Consider the following 25,395-nt stretch of genomic DNA (forward strand, 5'->3'; position numbering starts at 1 on the left):
TGACCTTCATCTTGCCTTGAAGTGGCCGTGCTGTCAAGACTGAAAGATAATTTGGAGTTACAGTTGCACATTTGGCATTTTATCAATGCCAGCATGGTCCTGCTGAGCTGTGTATGGGGGCTACCTGTGCTATTAGCTTTTCCCAAGACTCACTTAAGGGTATTAATAGATTTGTCTTTGGATGTTAGGGTTGATAAAGCAGGCAAGTCTTAACAACGCATTCTGTATGTCCTGTTCACCTCTTGTTCATTTTGGGCAAGACCATAACATTTTTCTAATATTTTTTTTATATGTTATGCTTATGTTTCCCATTGGAGTAGTATTTTTTTTTTTACTTAAATATTTTTTTTAAATTATGTTTAGATGCTGAAATAAATAGGTATAGTGCTGATTTGTCAGAAAAAGCTATAGAAAGCTTGTTAGTAGTAGCATACTTTAACTGAGATAACTTTGTTAGGAGTGATAGCAAGGCATATTTCTGCTTCCAGGTCTATACTATTAAAGTTGTGTGCTTATGGGGTAATAGAGCTTCTAACGGGGAATGATTTACAACCTGAATTAGAAAAAATGCTGCCATTTCATAATACGTAAACACATCTAAGAATACTGACTTAGTCTACAATTTTTTAAGTTGCTGTTCTTATGAATAACTTTGTCCAACTTTCTTTTTTTTGGGGGGTGGGGGCAGTGCCAGAACAAACAAAGACAAGTGTAAGCCAGCCTCAGCCTGTCACCTCTAACGGCACTTCCACAGTAACCAGCACTAATAATAATGCCAAGCGGGCCACAGCCAACAGTCAGCAGCAGCAGACCTTGCCTCGATACCCTCCTCGTGAAGTACCACCGCGATTTCGACACCAGGAACAGAAACAGCTTCTGAAACGAGGTCAGCAGTTACCAGTTATAGCTGCAAACCTGGGATCTACTCCTAAAGTATTAAACGGCCAGTCAGGAGGCAGCACTGTCACAAATAAACAGCCAGTGACCAACGGAGAAGTGCCGAACAGCAGCAAAAAACAGCCAGGTGAGGGGGCAGTACCTTGTTTTTCTTTAATTAAAGTCAAATAGTTTAAGTTCCATTATCAGTGAAATATTTGAGCTAATATTATTTCAACTTTAAATGTAAGCTGTAGCATGATGAGATATTTTCCTATGTCACACCTTAATATTAAACGTTGCAGGATGGTTTTGACCATCTTTGTGCAAGTTTCATACTGAAACTTACGATGCCTTAGTTGCTCGTTGTTGCCAGTGGTGTACAATAGACATGCCTAGTTTTGAACAGATGTTGAAGCCAATATGACCACTGCTATGTTCTGAATTTCCTAATTTCCTGTCTTTATCCTAATAATTGATCTAAACTTGGTCATGGTACAAAGCATCTTTTTGCATCCAGCCTTGATACACAGGTCTCACAAGGAAGAGCCTTTCAAACTTTTTTCTCAGAGCATTCTGAACAGCATCTCAAGACTCTTTTTATTTTCTCTCTCTTTTTTTTTTTTTTTTTTTTTTTTTTTTTCTCTCCATATCCAGAGTTACAGCTAGGGTACAAACTTGTTTAGAATTACCAGAACTGATTTTTGTTGTTAGGCTAGAGGTTTTTTCTTTGTTTCATCTGCCTGAAGCTTTGGTGTCCTACAAAATGGATCAGTCTTTACCTTTATTACTATTTAAGTATAATTATCCTTTGTTATTTTGGCTTGGCATGCATTCTTTTCAAATACCCGTTTAAGAGTAGTAAACTTATCTGTTACATGTGCATAATCTGCCACTCAGTGAATGTACTAGCATGCAGTTCAGTGAGTTTTTGAGGGCAGTCTGGTTTTGACTACAAGAGAAGTAACTTTCTTTTAGGAATCTAGATTTTCAAAGGGATTTGGTATTAATGCATGCTAACACAATGTTGGGGCAGACTTTCTTATTTTTATATTTTTTATTTATTTTTTGATGTTCATATAGCAGTGACGATATAACTTGTTTCCCCAGAGTTTCTTCTGAAACTTTACTGAATTCTTAAAATTAGTGTACTGTACACCACAAAGGATGTGACTTCTAGCCCCTTCAGTTAAAAAAAAAAAAAAAAAATATTTCTATGTATAGCTTCGATATTTCAAGTTCTGGTTAAATTTTTAGCTGTCCTCATTACTGAATCTTGAAGAAGCAGTATTTAAAATGAAAGTAAACAAAGCATTGGAAGCAGTTTATCCATGTGCCCCTTGAGGGATGTATCCGATAATACTTTCCAGTGTTATTTTTGTAACATACTGATATAACTCTTCACCATTCTAAGAAGTAATTTTTAAATAGTTAGTTTTATTTATTTTTTTTTTACTTCACCTGTGTAATTTTGTTCCTGTCTGTAGTCAGGTTTAACCTTTCATATACTTGCCTGCTTCTAAGATGCAGCTTTTTCTCCAACATATATCCTCTAATGGTCAGATTCTATGGTAGCAAGTAGTGCTTTAAATAAAAATTCACATCTAATTTAAGAAGTATTACTTCTTATACAACCTGTTAAACCTCCTAATTGTATCCAGAGGATTTTTGGAGTATACTGTCCTTCATTTCACTTTTTGTGAACACCAGCCCAATATTTAAGTAGTTGGGGTCCCATTTATGTATTGCATTCTTCCAGTTTTGCTCAATGTTGCTTGATTTTTTTCTGGTGTGGCTGGACAGCCTCTAGGCTGGGAGATGCTGACATGTCCCTGAGTGGCACTGCCACAATGCTGTAGCCAGGGTCTGAGGCAACTGCTTTACTGGGAGTAGTTTGGCAGTTTGAATAATATGTTAATTATTTGAATAACATGTCTACATCCAGCTGGTAATGCAAAGGTTCTGAGAGCCTTTAGGTGAGAGAAAGGTTGCCCAAATCGCTTTCCTATCTTAAGAAAATACCTTTTCTGTAGTATCCTGTCCAATCTTTGTGTGCTGTACTTGGGGTGTTCCCCTGTGTCCAAGGTAACTTGTCAGAACCAACAAGTGGGCAGCCAGGGTCTTGTTTCTTGGTGCCATGTAGCTGTATGCCTGAAAGATCTGTTTCCTTCTAGTATAACCAGGAATAATGTCTGGTTTGGGTGTTTTGCCATGTTCTTTGAGAAATGGAGGTAAGATGATAATGTAAAGAAAAATAATTTTTCAGGGCTGGATTTTTGTAACATTTTGTAATCCTGTCTAGTGAATTGTCTTTTGGTATGGAGGTGGCCATAGTCCAGCAGCAGGCGAGAGTGACTTAATGCCTTTTGACACCTTTTTATCTGAAAGGAAATATTACTGTCATTTGCCTGTCTCGGTCTTACTCACTCTCCCTAGTTCTTCTTTTAGCCTCGAATGGTAACTTCTAGGTACTCTCCACGTTGTTACCTCTGAAATTAAAAATGTCATGAAATTTCACGTATCTGCAAATCCCTTCCTATTGAAAGCATATCAGTGTACAGGCCATTTGGGTTAACAAATTTTATACCTTAACAGAGTATCTTTGAAGATTGTTAAGTTTTTTTTACTTTTTTAAAGCATTATTTAATGGATATTGGGATTGGTCTGTATTTTAGGGCTAAAGGAAAAACTGTAGCTTGAAGTGTTGAAGTCAAAATTGCTGGCATCACTAATGGCTCCAGTTGTTTTATCTGTCATTCCCTGACAGACCCTGGGGTAGGATCTCTCCCCAATTCCAGCTGTGGACTTAACTGTTGGGTAGGTGCTTTGTAAAAGCCAGGGGACACAAATACTGCTAAATTTAAAGTCTTCCTTTCGTTGCCCTGGCCACAGTAAGCTAAGTCTTCAGTGTTGGAGAATTTTTTAATTGTATCAGTGGTCAAAAAAAGCCAAACAAACCTCTGTACTTGTGTTTTGCATGGACAATCATCTTCTCTTTCGAAAATTAACCTGCTTTGTTTAGAAGTAAAGCTTAAGAAGGGATAGTCCTGAAGGCTGGGGGTGTTTCTGCTGATTTTAGGACATTTGGCATATCTTTTTAATAAAGACACATGAGTGAAGCTCTTGTCATGTAGTGCTTCTGGAACAGCTACAGTCTTGTACCAAGATGGTTATTTTAGGAAATTGACATAAGTAGCTCTTTATCAGAATGTTTTCATACCCAATTTAGTTGTTTGCTTTACTGAAAATTTTCCTCTGTGTGTAAACTTCACAGGAAAGGAAGGTCTTGAATGCTGCCTTGGTATGTTTGTTTGCCTCCATGCTTTGTAACGCATCCGAATAGCCAGGTGGTTATTCCACAATGAAATGATTTATACAGTGAACTAAAACATTTGCCAGCAGTAATTGCTTACAACTGTGGGACAGAACAAAACAGGAGAGCACCATCAGGCTTCTGGCATTAATCCAGTGACTTGGATTCCTCCTTTGACGTGAGCGTGTCTCGCTTTATCCTTGTGCATCTTGCAGTGAAGCTGCAAAATTGTGTTACAGCCAGAACCTTAGGGAACAAAATGCTCTTACTGTAACTTTTGAGGGGTTTTTCTCAGTTGTTGTAGGAGTCGGGGAAGAAGTGGCAGGTGGGATTTGCAGATAGTAGTGATGGAGGTTGACTTAGTTTAGGAAACATTGCCTTAAATGTAACAGATATGGTCTCCAACTGTAAAATTTGTGAATTTGAAACATTGACTTCCATTTCATACACTACCTGTAGGAGGCTTGGGAGGAAGAAGCTATGAAAGAGTGGTAGATTAAAGTTTGTTATGCATACACTTAGGTTAAATCAGAGTTGGACCATACTTAGTTTTGTTTGCTAAATCAGGTAGCAAAATAATGACTTTCAGGTGGAGAAAGTGTGCCATTCAACGAAGTGATGCGAACTTGCTTAGAGTTTAAGGGGTGACCTCTGAAATTCTAAGTTAGTACAGTCAAAAATCAACTGATTTTGGTTTCAATGACTATAAATACTTCCTCTTTTTTTATATAAATCAGACTTTTAAAATCAAGGACATGTTAAAGTGGTTAATTAAATACCAAATATATAAAAACTACTTAGCAGTGGATATACTTAGTAAAAGCAGCAAAACTGCTAACAGTTAAATCTAAAAGCTACACGTAGGTAGCTGGATTTGCTATCAGTGTATCTCTTCCCTGTGGTGTGTTCAGCGCTGTGGGTGAGGCAATTCAGACTTGCTTATCGCTAGTACGGTTAGTGAGATTGAGAGAGGGCTCTTGAAAGAAACATTTCCTGGAAAAGGGGTGCTAATAAATGGTTTTATAGTAATGAGTGGTCTGGGGACTGTTCTCAAAATAAGTGCTAGTTTACTTAAGTAACACTGCTGTAATTTTCTTGCTTTTTTTCTTTTTTTTTTTTCTTTTTTTTTTCTTTCTTTTTTTTTTTTTTTTAGGCATGCCTCCCATTCGGGACTTGGTGAGCCACTCCCCTAACCAGTCAGGTTAGCTATTTAAATCTCACCTTTTTTCTGCACTCTGTGTGTTTGTAGTACTTACATGTTTCACACAATTTTGTCTGATTTTTTTATTCTTTGGCTTTTGTTTTTCAATAGCATGTGCTATGTGAATGACTGACTTAAGTACACTTGCTCTGTGCCATTATATACTGCTTTGGTTAAACATTTTTAATTTTCTTTAAAAATTCTAAAATTCATACCAAAAGAGATGTTTTGACTATGTGGCACCTTAGCTTTAAACTACTAAGTATTTTCTTTTTACCTTTATGCTTATATATTACATTGCCTCTTTGTGTGGTATTAATTGAATAATCTGTGCAAGCCTGTGCTTTACATCAGAGACATTTCACAGCACTGTGAAGGAAATCACATCTGGGGGCCTTTCTGTTTTGACTGCTGAGTTTATGCTGAGCTACCACGTTCGTGGAGGCCTGCAGCCATGTATGTTGCTTCCTTGATATGATTGTGAAGAACAGTTGCTGTTTAAGTAATACCTTGGAGCGAATGTGCTGTGTGAGGACTTGACACGCTGTATGAAATGCTCTAGAGTAACGCAGGTGGTGCTGTAGGATGGTTTGTACTGGCTCTGTTTCTGGCTGTGCCATGTGCCTGGCAGGCTGCTGTGGGCACGGTGCTCAGGAGAACGTTTCAGGGAATCATGGAATCATTTAGGTTGGAGAAGACCTTTAAGATAATTGAGGCCAACTGTTAAGCCAACACTGCCAAGCCCACCACTAAACCATGTCCCTAAGCTTCACATTTACATGTCTTGGAAATAACCCCCAGGGATGGCGACTCCACTGCTTCCCTGGGCAGCCTGTTCCGCTGCTGGACAACCCTTCTGGGGAAGGTGTTGCATCTCTTCTCTTTATCTTGCAGACTGCTCTCAAAGGGGTGATGTTAAACGTCCTCTCCTCTTCCCTTGTGTTAATTTAGCCATGCAGCAAGTCTGCAGTGCCAGTCCAGCACAGTTCCGGGCCGGAGCCCTGGTGTGGGAGAGGAGAGGGCAGAGAGAGAAAGCGTGCAGGGCAGGCGGTCCCTTTTAGGAGAGCCAGCAGCTGTGCTGCGTTAGGTGCCAAGGGTCACTGTATCCTTGTCCTGGCTGCTTTCCTGTTCTGCATTTACAGTTAGGAAACTATTCCAGAGGCAGCCAGCTACATCTGCTAGTTTTTGAGTTGCAGTACTTGAAGAAGACACAAACAGACCTCAAGAGCTTTTTCTATACCACAAAGAAACAGAAATGTGATGTTAACAAACAAGTTTTATGGTTTTTGGTTTTGTAATTTCATAAAAAAGGTGCTTTTTAGCTTGTTTACTGAAAGCTAAAGAGCTTGATTACCAAAATGCATTTTTGCATGGGGACCAAAGATGCAATAATTGACAAGGTATAATATTGACAGTCTGTGGGTACCAGTATGTGCTGGAATTGGAAAAGGCAATGGGCAGCAAGAGTCAGGTATTTTTCAATTTATACTTCTCAATCCTACTGTTTCTTTTAGATCGTGTGATGGTACTGTAAAACAAACTAGCTACTTTAGAAAACACATACAGTTTTCTGCACATATATCCTGCAGGAGTAACTCAGAGCTAGAAAACATCAAATTACAAATTACCGAAAAAAAATTTAGCAGATTAGTAAATCTTAAGAAACTCAGGTTTGTGTAGTTTCTTCTTTTTTTTTTTTTGTCCAGGATTTAAGCAGCAGAAGTTACAGTTGCAGCTTCTAGATAATTTTGGGGAGAAAACCAAGATATTACTGGCTCGTTTTGCTGTGCACCAAGTGTAGTATGTTGTTAGCTGTAATTTTCCAATCTTGAGGCTGGTTTTGTGGTATCTGCCAGATACAAAAAATCAGAGATAAAACCTTGCTTAATCAGTAGTTGTATACTTAATCTCAGAAGTTCATGGATTGTGGAGATTTAGATATGAATATTTCAGAACAGTGGCTCATACCAGAAATCATTAACACATGTTTATGTCTAGAAAAAGGACTGTTAGTCAAGGTATGTGATAGGATAAAATTCTGGATGACTGGAAATTAATCATTATATGCTGTTTGTGTATTGGCTCATTACAAACTGCATCGCATCTAAATTAGATAATGGAATCTTAATAAAGACAAGCTTTATTTTTATGTATTCTATTGTTGTGCAAATAAGGGTTTATTTACCATTTCACTCTCCCTTGTAGTCATAACCTGTATCTCTTTCTCTACACTGAACTCAGGCTGTTTGCCATCTGTATACTTTCTTGTTGCTTTTAAAATTGATCATATTATTGGGGTGATGCTTATGTAATCAAGTCTTTGTTTTGTTAGGGCAGTTTTTGATGCTGTTGATTCTCTTGTTTGTGAGAGAGCAGATAACTCTTAAGTTTAGTCATTTAATACAGGTTAAATGTCTTTTAAAAATATCAGCGTGAGATTTGAAATCTTGTTTTTTGGTGGTCAGTTGCTCCAATAGTACAGGTTTTTTTCTAATAACACATTAATAGGCAGATTCTGGGTTTTGTTCAGCTGAACACATCTTCCAGTTCTCCTAAGGATGCTGTGTGGTTCTCCTCCTCAAGACTGGGGAGCTGCCAGGCACTTGTAATTATTGCAGTGCTATTTCTACCTGCCATAGGTCTTTTTCCACTACTCCCAGTTCCAAACTGCTGTACCATCATCTTTTGTTTCTCGTGTGGTAGTTACCATGTGAAGCTTAACGGATTGCTTGGACTCTTTCAAGCATCTACCATCTTGGTTGCTGGAGGAGCAGCAGGTTTCTCTGCTCTTTGCTATTCCAGGCTATGCACTCTTAGAGGCAGGCTCTTTGGCAAGATTCTTGTAGGCAATGTAGAATGAATAATATTGCTATTGATTAAAAATTAATTAAAAATAGACCAAAACTTGTTGCATGTCAGTGTAATAGCAAACTGTCCATCGTAGCTTAAATGTAAGCTGTTTTGATTTGTTCCTGCCTGTTTCCTTATAGATCATCAAGTTCATAAATTCAAATAATGTATTGTGTATGCTTTAACCTCTAAGTAGGCGGCAGTTTCGACTACCATCTTTAATGGCACAGATGCAACTCAGTTACTTGCCACTGAGCAGTAGGTAGGGGTTGGTGGGCATCAGGGTTTGGGGCTTCGGTGCTGTCACAGAATTGGCACTCCTTGTAGCAGAAGGGAGAAGCTGGTGAGACTGGCAGCTTCCTTTCAGACTTTGCAATTAACATGTATTTCTTTGAAAGACAAGAAGCTTATAAATTAGTGTTAATATTTTTAAAGTAGCCAGTCCCCAAGTGTTCTTTAAATAGCTTTTGAGACAATTATGGATTGGTAACTGTAACATTTTGTTACTATTAGCTCTGTCTGTTAATGTGAACAAGTACAATTTCATGAAGGTATTTAAGCAAAGAAACTGCACCTTTTTCTAGTCAGATGTAAGGCATGAAATCCATTAAGAATGAGCAAGAGCTATAGAACTTTTTTCCCCCTCTTATCTTCAGGTATATACATTTTTAATTTTCTAAGTAAAGGCAAAAAAGGGAACATTACAAAGAAAAGTTGACAGTTTTTTTAAAAACCTGAATGTTTTAATGGGCAGAGAAGCGTAGTTTGCTATGTATACAGCCATTGAGCATTTATAATAACCAGTGTGGTTATTCTTTCAGTGCAGGCAGATACTAAGTAAAAAAACTTCACTGACGTTTTGTACTTGTGTTCTGTTGCCAACTTCATTGCTATTTTCTGCAGACTTCACAGTTTTGTAGTTTCATTTTCTGGTGCACCTGACTGTTTAATAGTTGTGGTGCAGGTCTCTGCAGTAAATCTTTAGGTATATGAAATGAACACTGATAGCACTTTCTTTGTAGCAAATATTCCATGGTTCATGCATTTAACCGTGACATAAACCAAAGTTTATAAGTGAATTATGATGTAAGTCATCTTAATTCCCATGCATGATCAGCCTGTTTATTGAAAAAGAAGCAGTAGTTCTTACACAAGCGAAAATGAGAAGTATCAGTTCAGCTGCTGCACTTAATCTGTACTTCTGCAGCAACGCAGCTTAAGATTGGTCTTGTGGGTTTTGTGACTGATTGTTGTTGTACAAAAGAAAATATCCTAAAGGATTTGTACTTAAGAATTTGTATATAATGTCTTCTAATGGGAGTGGGAAGATGTCTCTTTCTCTGGCTACTGTCACATAGCAATTGGTACTGCTAGGTCAGTTTGATACCCTGCTTAGATTTCTGCCTTTCAGAATATCTTTGGTTTTATATGGTATCCTAGCTTTTAATATGCATATGTTTTTAGAAAATACTTTGTATATGGTGATATAGAGTAATTTTTTTAAAAGTACTGGAAAAAGAGAACAGTACCTTTAGAAGTGCTTCTTTCTGCTTTTGGTGAGAGTGCAGCTTTGTGTGCTGGTGAGAAGTGTTCTAGGTGATGCCTGTGGCGGTGTTCTGAGCAACTGTACTTGGCAGCTTTCTCTGTCACCTTCAGTGACTATAGTGTTAAAATAAGCAAAATAATTTTCAGCTTAGTCTCTGTATTTTTCCCCTCTTCTGCTTAACGAAGTAATAATACTAAGTTTATAATAATGCTCTTGGACTTTCCTTCTTCCCTTTAGATCTGAACCACAGTGGTCTAGGATCCCATTATGAAAATTCTCACTGGGGACCAGTCTCTTCAAATAGTGACTCCAGCACAAACTGGGATAAAGTTATTGTAGACGGCTCTGACAAAGAAGCATGGCCATCAATCACTGGCAGTGACCCAGAGTTGACATCAGAATGTATGGACACTGACTCTGCCTCTAGCTCTGGGTCAGAGAGAAACCTCGTTATAATGGCTTCAGGGAGCACAGGTGGTGAAAATGATGGCATTCGAAATGGCATTGGACATGGTTCTCAAAATAAGTTTGTGGTTGGTAGCAACAGCAATAATGTGGGCAATGGAAGTATTAATGGGCCGTGGGGTTTATCCCACGGAACCATAATAAGCACATGTCAAGTTTCTGTGGATGCTCCTGACAGCAAATCTGAAAGTAGCAACAATAGAATGAATGCTTGGGGCACCATAAACTCTTCATCAAATGGAGGGTTAAATCCAAGCACTTTGAATTCAAATGGCAACCATGGTGCCTGGTCTGTGTTGGAGAACAATGGACATGCCCTGAAAGGGTCTGTAGGGAGTGGTAATCCTGGCACAAATATTCAGTGCAGTACCATAGGTCAGATATCTAATAGTCAGAGTATTAACTCTAAAGTGGGTGGTTCAGCCCATGGTTCCTGGGGAAGCCTTCAGGAAAATTGTGATTCTGAAGTAAATGGTACAAGGAATGTTTCATTCAGTGGGCAACCTCAAAACCTTAACACTGAAATGAATGGACCAAATAACACTACTAACTTTATGACCTCTAGTTTACCAAACTCTGCTGGTTCAGTGCAGATTAACGAACTGCCTAATAATACAGGGCATGGGGCCTGGCGTGTGAGCACAATGAATCATTCTCAGATTCAGGCCTCTCCAGTTACAAATGGCACTTCCATTTCTCATCTTAGCAATGGTGAGGCGAAAAATGGTGGATCTTACGGTACTACATGGGGTGCCTATGGTTCTAATTACTCTGGAGACAAATGTTCAGGCCCAAACAGCCAAGCTAATGGTGACACTGTGAATGCAACTCTAATGCAGCCAGGCATCAGCGGGCCTGGCAGCACTAACTTTCAAATCAATGGGAATAAAGGAGGAGGGGTGTGGGAGGCAGGGACAGTCAACTCCCAGAATATGCTGTGGGGAAGTGGAAATGGTGCAAGTGCTGGCGGGAGCAGAAGAGGATGGGGCAACCCTGCACAAAACACTGGCACTAACATTTCAAACGGGGAGTGGAGTAAACTGCCTAGTAATCAGCATTCCAATGAAAGTGTGAATGGAAACAGCAGGAAGTTTACAAATGGATGGAAATCTACTGAGGAGGATGACCTTAACAGCCAGAGTTCTGCTGCTTCTCAGATAACCGAGCAGAACAGCGCATGGGCCAAAACAGGTACGGGGGACAGCGAAGGTAGTTCGGAGAGCACTGGATGCCATGAAGACAGAGTAACGACGGAAGGACAGAATCGAGAGAGAAGGAAAGTTGACCAGCATGCATTACTCCAAAGTATAGTGAACAGAACTGACTTAGATCCACGTGTCCTTTCCAACTCTGGTTGGGGACAGACTCCAATCAAACAGAACACTGCCTGGGATACCGAAACATCACCAAGGGGTGAAAGAAAAACTGACAATGGGACAGAGGCCTGGGGAGGCTCTGTGACACAGACTTCCAGCTCAGGGGGGTGTGTGGATAGACCTAGCCCTAACAATAATGATACCTCATCTGTATCAGGGTGGGGAGATCCAAAGTCTGCTACAAGGTGGGGAGACTCCAAAGGGTCAAACAGCCAAGGGGGGTGGGAAGAAGATTCTGCTGCTACAGTAATGGTCAAGAGCAATCAATCATGGGGAAGTGGCAAAGAGGAAAAGTCATCTTGGAATGATGCACAGAAGATGAAACAGGGATGGGTAGATGGACAAAAGGCCAGCCAGGGTTGGGCAGTTTCTGCTGGTGATAGCTGGGGTGAAAATTCAAGAAGTAACCATTGGGGTGAGACTAAAAAATCCAGTTCAGGAGGTAGCAACAGTGACAGATCAGTATCTGGTTGGAATGAGCCAGGTAAATCTAATTCTGTTACTTGGGGAGGTAATAATACAAACCCAAATAATTCTTCGGGATGGGATGAGCCTGCAAAGTCTAATCAGAACCAGGGCTGGGGAGACCCTCCTAAATCCAATCAGCCTCAAGTTTGGGGGGATTCGTCAAAGCCAATCAACTCTCCAGAATGGAACAAACAAGATGTTGGCTCTTGGGGAGCACCGTCTGCCACAAACAAACCCCCAGGGTCAGGCTGGCTGGGTGGGCCGATGCCGGCACCAGCAAAGGAGGAAGAACCCACTGGCTGGGAGGAGCCATCCCCTGAATCAATACGCCGTAAAATGGAAATTGATGATGGAACTTCTGCTTGGGGTGATCCAAGCAAATACAACTACAAAAATGTGAATATGTGGAATAAAAATGTCCCAAACAGTAGCAGCAATTCAGACCAGCAAGCACAGGTACATCAGCAGCTACTGTCTTCAAGTGCCATGTCTAGCAAGGAGAGCAGTTCGGGTTCTGGTAAGACTTGGTTTTACACAAATTTGTGTTTTCTGTTAATTACAAAACAATTCATTTGTTCTTGCTTCATATAACTGTTTTAGTTTCCAAGTGGAAGGGGGAAGGTCCCAGTAGTGAAGTATCACTTTTATTTATATATATATATATATATATTATATATATATATATATATATAAAAAAAAGTAACAGCACTGCTCATAGACGTTTGATACTTTTTTACACAGATTGGAAGATCTGTTCTAGTTTTAAGTAGTTTGAGTAATAAAGGCTAGACAGCTCTACTTGAATTCTGGGGTGTTGGAGCACAGAGAAAATATTTAAAGTAGCATCTGAGGAACAAAAGTCTTTCTCTTCATTTGATTCTAAACCAGTTAAAATGGATTGTTGCCACAGAGCCCCCCCCCCCCCCCCCCCAAAAAAAAACAAAACACCAAAACCAAAAAAACCCCAAAAACTATTGAGCTGCTTCAAGATGGAATGAAGGGTGATGGTTTTATATGGACTCAAGATCAGACTTTCTGATCTTGTAGTTTTGGGTGCAGTGAATAATGATACTTGCGGATGAGCTTGTGTGGTATTTAGGAAATATTTTGTGCTCTGTCTCTTTCAAGTGTGAAGAGGCATAGCTTAAATGTAACAAGCAGCTCTTAGGAGCTTAATATCTTAGAAATCTCTATTATCAAAATGTAATTCTTTACATATGAAATTCATATTTTTGTGAATTTTTTGTATGCAGCAGCTTACAGTTGTAATAGTTACCTTCGTACAATATGTAAATGTGTACTAATATGCTTTTTGTTGTATGTTACGGATATAGAAAAGGCGAAACACTTGAGTCTCTTTTTAGATAGCTTTTTTAATCCTGTTTATGAACATGCCAGTAACTCATACTGCTTTAAAAAGGTTGGGGAGAGCCTTCTACTCCAGCCACTACTGTAGATAATGGAACTTCAGCGTGGGGTAAACCCATGGATACTGGTACTAGCTGGGGAGAACCCATCAGCGATGCAGCAGGCACCTCTGGCTGGGGAAACGCTTCTCTTGGTCAACAGGCTTCAAACAAACCTGGTGAGTGCTTTCTGCATCATCTCTGAATAAAGGTATTTGAGGATGGTGAAATACCTCTATAGAAGCTTTACATTTTTGAGGGCTTCTTTATCATGGAGTAAAGATCAAACAACTTCTGGGTTAAGGGCAGTTAGCTGCTACTGAAATGTTAATGTGCTGTATTTTTTTCTCAACCAGGGCCTAAATCTATGCAAGATAGTTGGTGTGGAGATGATATGCCATTGACAGGCAGTCGTCAGACCAGCTGGGAGGAAGAGGAGGATGTAGAGATTGGAATGTGGAACAGCAGTTCTTCTCAAGAAGCTAACCCATCTTTAAATTGGCCACCGTATATGAAAAAAATGCCCACAAAGGTAATGAGGAGGTTGAGTCAGGGTTTTCTGCACTGTTGCCATTTCTAAAAGCTAAGTCAGAACAGATTGCTGCACGGAGTGGGAGTGCCATTAAGCTTTGATCTTCATTCATAACATTCTATGATGTAATTTAAGCAGTAGGTGGTAAACATCTTCCGAGTATTACAGGAATTCCTTTCTGTTTTTAAGGGAATAATGAAAGGTGGAAATAAGCAAGATGAAACATGGATCAATCCATTCATAAAGCAATTCACAAATCTCAGTTTTTCAGTAAGTATTTACCTTTACCTGGCTTTACTGCCTTCTTACAGTGCTAGTTATAATTCATAAAGATTAAAATGCTTAATTGCCTAGTGTTCATTTTCATAGTATTTTACTTCTCTTTTTGTCTCACTTCTGTCACCCAGCCCTTTTCCTTGCACCCTCGTTAAAAAAGGACCTATTTATTGATAAAAAGTGTTTTTGTAAACACCACCCAGGTATTCATCCAGTAGTCTGATGTTTTACTTAATGTTATGTATGTATTTTGGTGAAGATACCAGTTTTCAATTGGATAACAACTGAAGGGAGAAAATACTTTTTAAATAGTGTCTGATTTGTCTCGATTTTTTTTTTTTTCTTGCAGGTTTGAATTGAAATAGTATATAGGAATCTCTTGGTTTTAGCTTTTAAAAATATTACTATTAAATAATTGTAATTCATTTTATTGCTTCAGAGAGAATCACCAGAAGAAACCATACAGAGCAATAAGATGGACATGTCTGGAGGTAAGAATAGGAGAACTTAGCTGGGTTTTATTGCTTTCCTTTCCAGTCTCTCTCAGTTTCCTTCTGTAAACTACTTTTTGTAAAACTATAGATAATATATATAGTTATAGCTATAGTTACATGTATGTTTCAATAAAGAAAAGGAATACTCTTGGAGAGAAAAGAATTTGTGTGAGTAATGTTACCACCTGAATCACCTGGTTGCTATAGTAATATTATCCATAAATCAATCCAAGCTTACATATATTAAGCTGACATGAAGGAATGTTTTCAGGGTGTGGTGGCGTTGTTTCTTGTAATACAAGTGTCTAGATTGCCTTCTGGGTACCTTCACTAAGTACGAACAGAAGTGTTCCGAACACCACGCTTGCTCATTGTGGTTCATTCTTGGAAACACATTTTTGGTTCTAACTGTTAAATTAATACTGAGCAATTGTTTTAGAAACGCTTGAACTTGAGTGTAAAATGACTTGTGAGCAGTTTTATTTTTATTTGAATCCATTGACTGTTAGGATTCCTCTAGCAAATAAAAAATGATATAATTCTTTAATATGTTAATAATGATGTTTTATAACGATAGAATATTTAATTAAAAGTAATTGTAGCATTTTAGGTTTTATTGTAGTTCCACTCCTTTTATTCCAGTTTAAAATAGAGAATTTTCACTTTTGGGCTCATAGTCTGTTGTGTAAAGAAATTGTTCTTTGAATTTTAGATTTTATTATTAATGGCAAGCCTCATATTTAAATTACTGCAATTTTTAAAAAATTTGGATTTAAAGCATCTGCTTGGAAAGTAATTACTTTGTACTGCATGCAGTAAAGTATTAAATTGACTCCTTTATTACTGCTTGTATTTTGATCTTCCAGCTTGCCTAGTAGAATCAATGATAAAAAATAAACTTAAAATTTGCTTTTAATAAACACAAATACTTTAAATTTGCAAGGGGTTTTTTTTGGTTGTTGTTTTTTTAAACTAAATAGTGGTGGTTTTTTAACTGAATCAAATTAAAGAGCCTCTGAAATATTACACAAATGTAGGGGAAGTGATAAAGATACTTCAAAGCCAAGACAATGCTTATTGCTACTGATAAAAAAAGGGGGGGGGGCATCCATAACTCGAAACTCAAGTTTAAACAACTGTACTTGGTTTTAAGAGAAAACTGGGAATAACGTTTTGTGAAGCCTAGCAAAATGTTCTAATGCTCTGCTGATTCCAAGTTTTGCGTTATCTAAAGGCACTGATTCATTGTTTCAAAGTTTCCTTTCCCTTGTCAGTAAAGCCCTGAGAGTTTAAAGCTAAACTGATGTTTTCTTTTATTAGTATCTAGCTTGAGAGCAGTATTAGTTCAGCTCTTCATAAGCATAAACTGATTTCTAGTACACCTGGAAAACTGAATAATCCTTCAATGTTTTATTCACATCTCTCACCTTTTCTTAGGGTTATTGCAAGATAAGCGGATGGAGATGGATAAGCATGGCCTCAATGTTGGAGATTACAATCGTGTGGTTGGAAAAGGTCCTGGTTCTCGTCCTCAAATTTCCAAAGAGTCTTCCATGGATCGCAGTCCTTACTTCGATAAGGTTAGTAGGTGTCTTGCTGGTGGACACTTCTGAATTTCTTTGACTCTGCATTCTAAGTAGTTACCTGTGTGCTCCTTAGCTTTCTGCATTTAGTGGAGAGGAAAATTAGGGGTTTCTTGTTAATCCGTAAGATAGATTTAGTTCTTTTTAACTTACTGATACATAATACTAAGCACTTTCTGTAGCCCATTTGCAGTGCAAATGACTAACCTGATCTCTTTTGTTTTCTGCCTATTTCCTGCTGGTGCTGGACTGTCATGTGACTCTTCCCTTCTGTTCCTGGCAATGGTTTCTCCCTTCTGCTTGCTTGCTGGCTGGTTGTTGCGCATCGGTTTGTCTGTCCCATCAGGATGGCATTGTAGCAGACGAGTCCCAAAACATGCAGTTTATGTCCAATCAAAACATGAAGCTTCCCCCTTCAAATAATGCACTACCTAACCAAGCCCTTGGCTCCCTAGCAGGGCTGGGTATGCAAAACTTGAATTCTGTTAGACAGGTAAGGCTGTGTGCATATCCTTGGCATGTTATTTGACAGCATTTAATACAGTTTGATTTAACTTCCTAGCTACCTATGTGGTTGATACATGTTTAACTTCTAATTCAAATGTATAGGGGTGGGAGAAGCAGCAGCACGTTATTGTCACTAACTGTCCATCCTTTCCCCAGAATGGCAATCCCAGTATGTTTGGTGTTGGTAATATAGCAGCACAGCCCAGGAGCATGCAGCAGCCTCCAGCACAACCTCTTAATTCATCTCAGCCTAATCCACGTGCTCAAGTGCCTCCTCCATTACTATCCCCTCAGGTAACCGAGTGCATCGCAGAGTGGTTTGGGCTGGGAGGGACCTTTAAAGATCATCTAGTCTAACTCTCAGGGTTGCAGGGGATTTCTACCACCCGCATACTTCACAGCCCTGGATATAAAATATTCTGTTCATAAACTACCAAAACGCTGCTTCAGAAAATTGTTTTTTGTTTATTGGTGTTGCTGATACTTACTCTGTAAATATATGAAAACATGTTTGGCTTGATGAGCGTTTCAGAAACAAGGCAACTGTTGACCAGGGGTCATAATGTTCTACATCTAGTATAACTCACTGCATGTCACTGTCAGTCACTCTTCATACTGGTCTGTTTTGCAGGTTCCAGTATCATTACTGAAGTATGCACCAAACAACGGTGGCCTGAGCCCACTTTTTGGCCCACAACAGGTAGCCATGTTGAATCAACTGTCCCAGTTAAACCAGCTTTCTCAGATCTCCCAGTTACAGGTAAGCTAACGAAGGTAGTCACTCGGTGTTCTGTTTGAAAGTCTAAGTAGAGACTTACGTCAGCTATAAACTGTTCTTAAAAAAACCACCACAAAACACTGTCTCCTAGCGGTTGTTGGCTCAGCAGCAAAAAGCGCAGAATCAAAGAAGCATGCCTTCTGGTGGTCGTCAACAGCAGGAGCAGCAGGTAAGTAAAGACGTTTATTACTAACTCTTCAAACTATCCTTAAAAGCTGTTTTTCGTCCTGAGCTGCATTTCTTGTTCTAAATTGTATTAAAGTGTGCAAGAGTTAATGGGATTTTGACAAGCTTTAAAGGAGTGACTTAGCTTAATGCTGGGGTTTGCTGTGCTAAGATGCATGGAGCACAAAGATGCATTTCATTATCTTTCTTTAAATGTGCCAAAGCTTTTGCCTATTCATATTGTAACTGCTCTGTTTTTTCAAGGGTCGGTCTCTTAGTATGCAGCAACAGATGATGCAACAGTCCCGTCAGCTTGATCCAAACCTGTTAATGAAGCAGCAAACTCCACCCTCTCAACAGCAGTCACTCCATCAACCCACCATGAAATCTTTCCTCGAGAATGTTATACCCCATGCTACTCCTGAGCTACAAAAAGGGCCATCACCAATAAATGCATTCAGCAGCTTCCCTATAGGTGGGTTTCTCCGTGCTGATTTCATACTGTCATTAATGCTTATGTGACACACAACCTTTCTTTTCCTGTTGCATGCCTCCTCTGAAAACAATAGCGACTATAAATCCTGTTAGCGCTTACGATTTTAATGGAAGGACTAATTTTTTGTGGGGCTTATCCCTTTATCTTTGTTCACCAAAGATCTTTTTTTCACAAGTACACTCCCAGAAGTGACTGTGTTTCAGTGCAAAATGCTTTGCATTCTTAAAAAATGTCTGTCTCTTTTTATTTCTCTTTTATCCTCTGGGTTCCAAGGATGATACAAAGTCCTTCTGCAGTTGCGATTCCTGGAGCTAAAGGACTTTTAGGAGTAGAATCCATACAAAGAATCCATTGATGTGGTCTTATTTCTTTGGCATTTAAAAACCTTTTCATTGAATCTGGAATTGCATAGGTAGAACAAAATGTCAATTTCCCTTTTAGTGGTTTTGTCTAGGAAAGAAAGCTTTTAGCTCTGCATTTTTAAGGAATGGTTGTCTCATTTCAGGCAAAATGTCTGAACATTTATAAATACAAACATCTCCCGTTTCTTTCTCCCTACATTTCCAGGCTTCTGTCCAATTTCTACTTCAGAAATTCCAGGCTTGTATATTTTCTCCTTACTTTAGGTCCCTTTTTAATGCTATCTTGTACTTACTACAGCTGTTTACCATTTACCTCTGTTCCTTATCCCTATTTTTTTACTCCTCTTCAGTTTGCTTTTCTTCTATTTTATTCTAATCTGATCATTTCTGTTGGGCTGATTTCCTTTGCATTCTCATTGCCCTTTGTAGAAAACTTTGTTTAATAGAGACTGCTGCTGAAATCCTTGTGCTTATAGGTGGAGTGTCACGGAGCCAGTGGGTCAGTGCAGGCCATGCTGTTGCGCTGCATGTGGCACACCGGAATTCTGCTTGTGGCCAGTCTTAAGCCCAGGCTGCTGCTTAATAGTTGCTGCTGATGATTGGCATCGATATCTAACTACTGCTTTCATTCAGGGGGCAAGGCATAACAATCAAGTTTGTTTAGCTATTAGAGACACTAGGTTAGTTCTAAGGAAAGGTATATTTAATTTGCTCGCCAAACTTCATGCTGAGTAATTGCATCCTGCCTACATTGGGTTCCTTGCTGTTTTGTTTCTTGAGTTGAATTGTTATATACTATTAAGTAGCTGCTTTCTCACCTTGATCATTGCCACATTTCAGGAACCTGCAGTGTATGTAAGATTGGTTTGAGATCTCTCAGGAATCTGCTGCAGTATACGTAAGAATTCTTTGGGATCCCTTTGGAGCAGTACTGTATAGTGATATAAGCAAGTGGAGCCACACTCAGTCCACAAATAAAAGCTTATGGGTAGAAATAGTAGATTGCTGGAATTTCTTCACCCTTTAGTGAAAAACTGAGTCAAGAGGAGTATTGGTAGCATCCTCCAAATGCACAAAGTATAGTAGTGTAGTCATGTGAGAAGGAGCTGAACTTGCCGAGTTGTCTTCTGGAAAATCTTGCAGGTATGTTACTTTCTCCGTGTTCTAATAGCAGTGTCAGAAGACCTAGCAACAACAGCAGGGAGGTCCTCTTTACATTCTGGGGAGCTCAATTTGTCAAGGTTCACTAGTTATCAATATTCATCAAATGCAGAGGTTGGGGGGGGTGTCCTTATCTAGTTGACCACTTCTGCAGTCGTATCTCAATTCATTGATTGAATTATGTATTTCTGATAATAGAAATAACCTTTTTCTGCCAAATAGTGAGTATAGCTGAACAATATGAGATTTTTCACAATTGGATATGAAAAATTACTTCTGGGAAACTGTTTAAATTATAGATTATGTCCAGGGGCTGATGTTCATCCCTCAGTCCACAGATTTCAAATACGGAGCTATGGACGTACATCTGTGCCTGCCAAGGGGCTGGCATTAACCTTATCAGATGGGTTTGCCTATCTGCCAGCTCATGATCTTTCTAATCCTTCTTGTAGAGGTCTGTCTTCTGCATGCTTCTTCACAGTTGGGAGGAGGGTTACTGCTCTGCAGAGGTTATTGCTCTGACAACAGCAAAAAGCCAGAAAGAGAGGTGTCAGAAACTGGATTGATTGGACTCTTCCTTTTTTCTGTTTCAGCTACTGATAATTGTTAAATTTCTTAACATTCAGCTGTCCTGTTTGTTACAAGGAACTTTCTCTGAGGCTTTTCAAGGGACTGCTTTTCTGGCATCAACATCTGCTCATGCCTTTAAGAAAAACAAGCAAACAAAAAAACCCAAACAAACAAACAAGCCAGCTTCTATATGACAGTGAATATTGACTTAACAAACTTAAGCGCTAGTTTGCAGTGCTGAATGAAGGTGTTTCTAGTAGAGATTTGAGAAGTTCCTTGTGTGTGTCTGGCCCTAGGTTAAAATGTTGTAGTGGTTTATTTTCAGAAATGGAGTAAAGAAATCTGAAGGGCTGGAAATCTAACCAGGTATGGCTATGAATTAAAGATTCTTACAGACCTGGAAGGAGAGTAGGCATGCCAAAGTCAAAAGTGTGGGCACATTGTCCAAACCCAGAATAGCTGGTTCTCACAGGTATTTGCATTGATTTGTGTTGCCATTGTCTTGATTCTCTGGCAAATAAACATTTTGCAATACAGACAACAGTTCAGAACAGGTGAAGACAAGTTTTGTTTGTTTTCTCTTATGCATTTTTAATATTCGGTGTGAACGGGGTAAATGGAGAAGGGGGTTAGTATTGCTTGCGCACTTCCATGCGAAGTGCTTCTCTACCTGTGGTTCAGAAGCTGGCGAGGTGTCATGTTGAACTGCCCAAATAAGAATGGGAGTGAGCTGGTAACTGCACTAGTACATAGCTTCTGGTGAATAGGGATGAGTACAGACAGCCCCTGCTGCTGAGAGAAAAGTGTCTTTTAGCACTGAGCATAGCTCCTCTAAGTGAAGTACTTTACTTTGTATAGTTGAGATCAGTTGTTGTGCTGGTGCTAAGCTGGTATTAAAAATGCCACAGTTTTTAGATGTTTATATTTTAGTTTCTCTGACTTCCTAATGGCTTCTTCCACTGACATTTTTGCATGAAGACATCAGCTGAGAACTTCAGAGTGCTTTGCATTGCTTAGCTTAGCTTCTGTCTGTAGTAAGTTCACTGTATTAAATGCTAGAATGTTTTTCAAAACCAGAGACTTGGAAGCATGAAATAACCGTAGTAATATGCTCTTAAATGTTTATTACGAGAGTGGTAATTAGCAGAAGAAAAACATTTAGTCTGTATTTCATAAGCTGTATGTTTGTAGGAATGAACTCAAACTTGAATGTAAACATGGATATGAGCAGTATTAAAGAGCCACAATCTCGACTGAGGAAATGGACTACAGTAGACAGCATTTCTGTGAACACATCATTAGATCAAAACTCCAGCAAACATGGTATGTTATAACATGTCATTAAGTAACAATTGATGTTACACATCAGATTTTCATGTTCTGGATATAAAAATGCAGGTTTGCTGTATTTAGGCCTGTAGTTGTAACTACCACATTACTTGTAGGTGTCAGAATTCGTATTGTGTTGTCTGTACCAAAGTTGCTGCTTGTCTTCCACGGCAGCCAATAGCTTTCATGAATGTTTTTACTTACAGAAGTGATCTTGCGATCAGATTTAGTAGCATCATCGTATGGAATTCCTTTTTTAACCAGACTCTTCAAGTGTGACTATTGCTACTAGCTTTACCTTAATCTGGATTGGAATGCTTCATACATTTTTAAACCAAAAGCTTTCTAGCTTTTTTTCCCACCCACTCTGCTGGCCTTAAGGTGACTTAATGGAGATTTAGCTCTCTGTGTGTGCATTCTGGTCGTGTCTGACATTTTTAGTTGCAGGTTTTGGTTACGAATGTGTATGTTGCATTCTAAAAATGGGGAGAGCTTAGAGGGGATAGACTAGTACCATTGCTGTACTTGGTTTTAGAGGAGGCAGACTTGGTTGCTTCATATTTCATTCCAGTAATCAGGATTCATGAGACATTTCAACTGTTTCAGTTGCTTGAAATCTCATCCAGTTAAAATTTGAGTCTATAGCAGAAAGGTTCTGTGTCTAAAGATAGTTATGAAATGTCTCCAGTCTCCCGTTACCGTTCAGTCTTTAGATTGTTTGGATATTTTTAGATTTGTCAGCTGCTTTACTACTATGAAATGACTTGCTGTCTTAAGCTTTGAGTGGAGCTACTCTGCCACTGCGCTTCTGAACTTCATCTGTTGTCCACAGAAGTCAGAAGTGTTGGTGTCACTTTAGCTGTAGGTAATGTTTTCTGAATAGTATTAGGAATGGGATTTTTTGAACTCCGTATTGCACTGAATCCCTAGTAAAAGTCTTCTCTTCCCTCAAAACGTTGAATGTCTTTGGCTTTGTTGTCTAATAACTTTAAAACTTCTCCTTACAGGACTTGCACAGAATCGAATAGATTCTGTATGGTGCTTTCATTCCTTGCTCTGCCTCCAGTGTTTTGGGTTTTTTTTAATATTTTTTTCCCCCTCCCAGGAATACGAGTAGAATTTACAGAGCTTTGCAGTACCTAAAGTTCCTTCAGATTTTGTAGAAGCTTCTTCCAGGAGCCCTCCTATCACAGAACATACTCACTACCCCTTGTTACCCAGTTGGCATCTCAAGAGTATGCTTTTACCCTCTTGAATTAATATCATGCTTGAATTTAATATGTATACTTTTTCAATGAAATGATTTCATGGGAAATTATTCCTATAGTTTTTTCCTGAATTATTCAGAGACATTTCATTTTAGATTATATGTCATGTGGGAGTATAACTTGACATCATAAAGAGGACATATATATGCTGCTGTATAGTTCATGAATGCTTTACAGGGGCATGTTTTTATATATCCAGAGGTATGTAAAAATATCAAAATCTGATCTGAAAAATACTTGATGACTGATTTGGTTTTTGGTTTTTTTTTAATTAGGTGCTATTTCAAGTGGTTTTAGGCTGGAAGAGTCTCCATTTGTTCCATATGACTTTATGAACAGCAGTAATTCACCAGCCAGTCCTCCTGGATCTATTGGGGATGGCTGGCCCCGTGCCAAATCGCCTAATGGCTCTAGCAGTGTTAACTGGCCACCAGGTATGCGACACTGGGGCTTATTCATTGCATGGTTCTTACTGTTCAGCTGTATTTCTTCTGGGTTCCTTGGTCATTACATGTGGAGGGGGCAAGGAAACAGCCTACAGAAAAGCATTAAGGGTATGTTTTTTAAGCAGATATTGAGAGCAGTAGTTTTACTGCACAAACAGAAGTATATTGCCCTGCTTTGAGATTTTACCCTGGTGAGATGGGACCGGAAAAACCAGAAATTAAGTGAACGAAGATGGCTGAATTAAGTAAATTAAATGCTTAAAAGGTTTTAGATTTTCAGTCAGTAAGAGCTATATTGTTTAGACAGCTGTTTCCTGTTTAAAGAAAAAACAAAACAAAACAAAAAAAAACCAAAACAGAAAGAAAGAAAAGAAGCTTCTTTTTTGAATCTCTTATTCCTAGAGTTTCGTCCTGGTGAGCCGTGGAAAGGTTATCCAAACATCGACCCTGAAACTGACCCTTACGTCACTCCTGGCAGTGTCATAAACAATCTTTCAATTAATACTGTGCGGGAAGTTGACCACCTCAGGGACAGGAACAGTGGTATGTTCACTTGCTACATTTTCTAATTAATTGCGTACTAATCTTCCTTCAGTCGTGTAGAGAGACTGTTTACTTGGAGATGTATGTGCTACTTGCTCGTCTCCTTGTTTGTCTTTTTGTGTTGTGGATTTCACTGCCGAAAAGCTCATCTTTGGCTCAAGCACTGCTGCTTGATGCAATGCAACAGATATTCCAAGAATGCGGGGTAGCATGAGTGAACGCTGCTGATCTGCATTCTGATGTAATTCTGTGCACAGAGAGGCAGCGGGTTTGAAAGTAGGCAAGCAAAACTTGGCAGTCTGGCCATTGCGGTAGCGTAACTAGCTTTGCTCGCGGTGAGCGCAGGGTGCTTCCTGCTGTTGAGCGTGCTTGCTGCCCCGTGCCTTGGGATCAAGGATGAGGACTGAGGAGTGGAGGACGTCCCTCGGCTGACTGTGCAGACATGTTCAGTCTGGAGTACAAGTCACGCCTTTTAATTGTATTGCATTTGCGATGCGCTGTGCTGTGACTGGATTCTGTCTTTATTTTAGGGTCATCCTCATCTTTGAACACCACGCTGCCTTCAACTAGTGCCTGGTCATCCATTCGTGCCTCCAACTACAATGTTTCCCTCAGCAGTACAGCACAAAGCACTTCAGGTGATGTCTGCTTATATTGCTCTGAGCTGGTGTTTCTTCCTTTTCACCGTATATTCATAAAAAACAGTCCTGAGGTCTCACTGGAGTGGTAACTTCACTAATTTTCAAAGTAGCTATTTTGATTTTAATTTAGCAGCTTTTATTTGTAGCAAGGTGACGGTTCCAGCAGCACAGTGATTATGGTTGTCTTTGTATGTCTTCTAGTAGCCAGAAACAGTGATTCCAAATCAACATGGTCTCCTGGATCAGTCACTAACACCTCTCTGGCTCATGAGCTGTGGAAGGTCCCTTTGCCACCTAAAAGCATCACTGCTCCGTCCCGCCCACCTCCGGGGCTAACAGGCCAGAAACCACCGTTGTCCACTTGGGATAATTCCCTTCGTTTGGGTGGAGGATGGGGAAATTCTGATGCCAGATACACCCCTGGTAAGGATGCCTTTTTGTGTATGAAGGTTTTTTGGTTTGTTAGCAAGTTAGGGAGTCTCCTGCACATTTGGTTAGATAATCTGTCACGGTTAGCTGACATCTGTACCATTTGTCTTGCCAAAAGCAAAAGCTGGTCTATATATCCTAAACTGCATTGCGGCAGACTTTCTACTGATTAAACAGGGGGGAAGGGCTAGTTACTGTGTGCAGGGGTAACATGGATGGCACTAACGTGTTTTCTGTCCTTATCATGAGCCATCTCTCCAAGCACTTTCTGAGTTTGACATCTGTGCAGCTGAATGCAGTTGCCTGTTAAGCAT

The 25,395-nt window shown here is 39.4% G+C and overlaps 1 protein-coding gene across 8 annotated transcripts in view; it reads left to right on the forward strand.

Moving 5' to 3' along the window:
• Positions 1 to 25,395, forward strand: part of TNRC6A (trinucleotide repeat containing adaptor 6A) — a 52,737-nt gene that overhangs the window by 23,596 nt on the left and 3,746 nt on the right. For 3 of the 8 annotated variants that reach the window (XM_055803434.1, XM_055803436.1, XM_013295829.3), the window contains 17 exons: positions 689 to 1,024; positions 5,343 to 5,390; positions 10,024 to 12,612; positions 13,516 to 13,680; positions 13,858 to 14,033; positions 14,223 to 14,303; positions 14,749 to 14,800; positions 16,241 to 16,383; positions 17,050 to 17,187; positions 17,525 to 17,653; positions 17,763 to 17,840; positions 18,101 to 18,311; positions 21,617 to 21,748; positions 23,298 to 23,456; positions 23,871 to 24,011; positions 24,542 to 24,649; positions 24,854 to 25,075. In XM_055803434.1, coding sequence (XP_055659409.1) covers positions 689 to 1,024; positions 5,343 to 5,390; positions 10,024 to 12,612; positions 13,516 to 13,680; positions 13,858 to 14,033; positions 14,223 to 14,303; positions 14,749 to 14,800; positions 16,241 to 16,383; positions 17,050 to 17,187; positions 17,525 to 17,653; positions 17,763 to 17,840; positions 18,101 to 18,311; positions 21,617 to 21,748; positions 23,298 to 23,456; positions 23,871 to 24,011; positions 24,542 to 24,649; positions 24,854 to 25,075 — 4,908 coding nt within the window. Of the gene's footprint in view, positions 1 to 688; positions 1,025 to 5,342; positions 5,391 to 10,023; positions 12,613 to 13,515; positions 13,681 to 13,857; positions 14,034 to 14,222; positions 14,304 to 14,748; positions 14,801 to 16,240; positions 16,384 to 16,732; positions 16,880 to 17,049; positions 17,188 to 17,524; positions 17,654 to 17,762; positions 17,841 to 18,100; positions 18,312 to 21,616; positions 21,749 to 23,297; positions 23,457 to 23,870; positions 24,012 to 24,541; positions 24,650 to 24,853; positions 25,076 to 25,395 lie in introns of all 8 variants that reach the window. The other 5 variants (XM_055803435.1, XM_055803439.1, XM_055803438.1 and 2 more) reach the window with 5 other exon arrangements.

Source organism: Falco peregrinus, chromosome 5 (genome assembly GCF_023634155.1).
Source record: "Falco peregrinus isolate bFalPer1 chromosome 5, bFalPer1.pri, whole genome shotgun sequence".
Classification (NCBI taxonomy): Eukaryota; Metazoa; Chordata; class Aves; order Falconiformes; family Falconidae; genus Falco; species Falco peregrinus.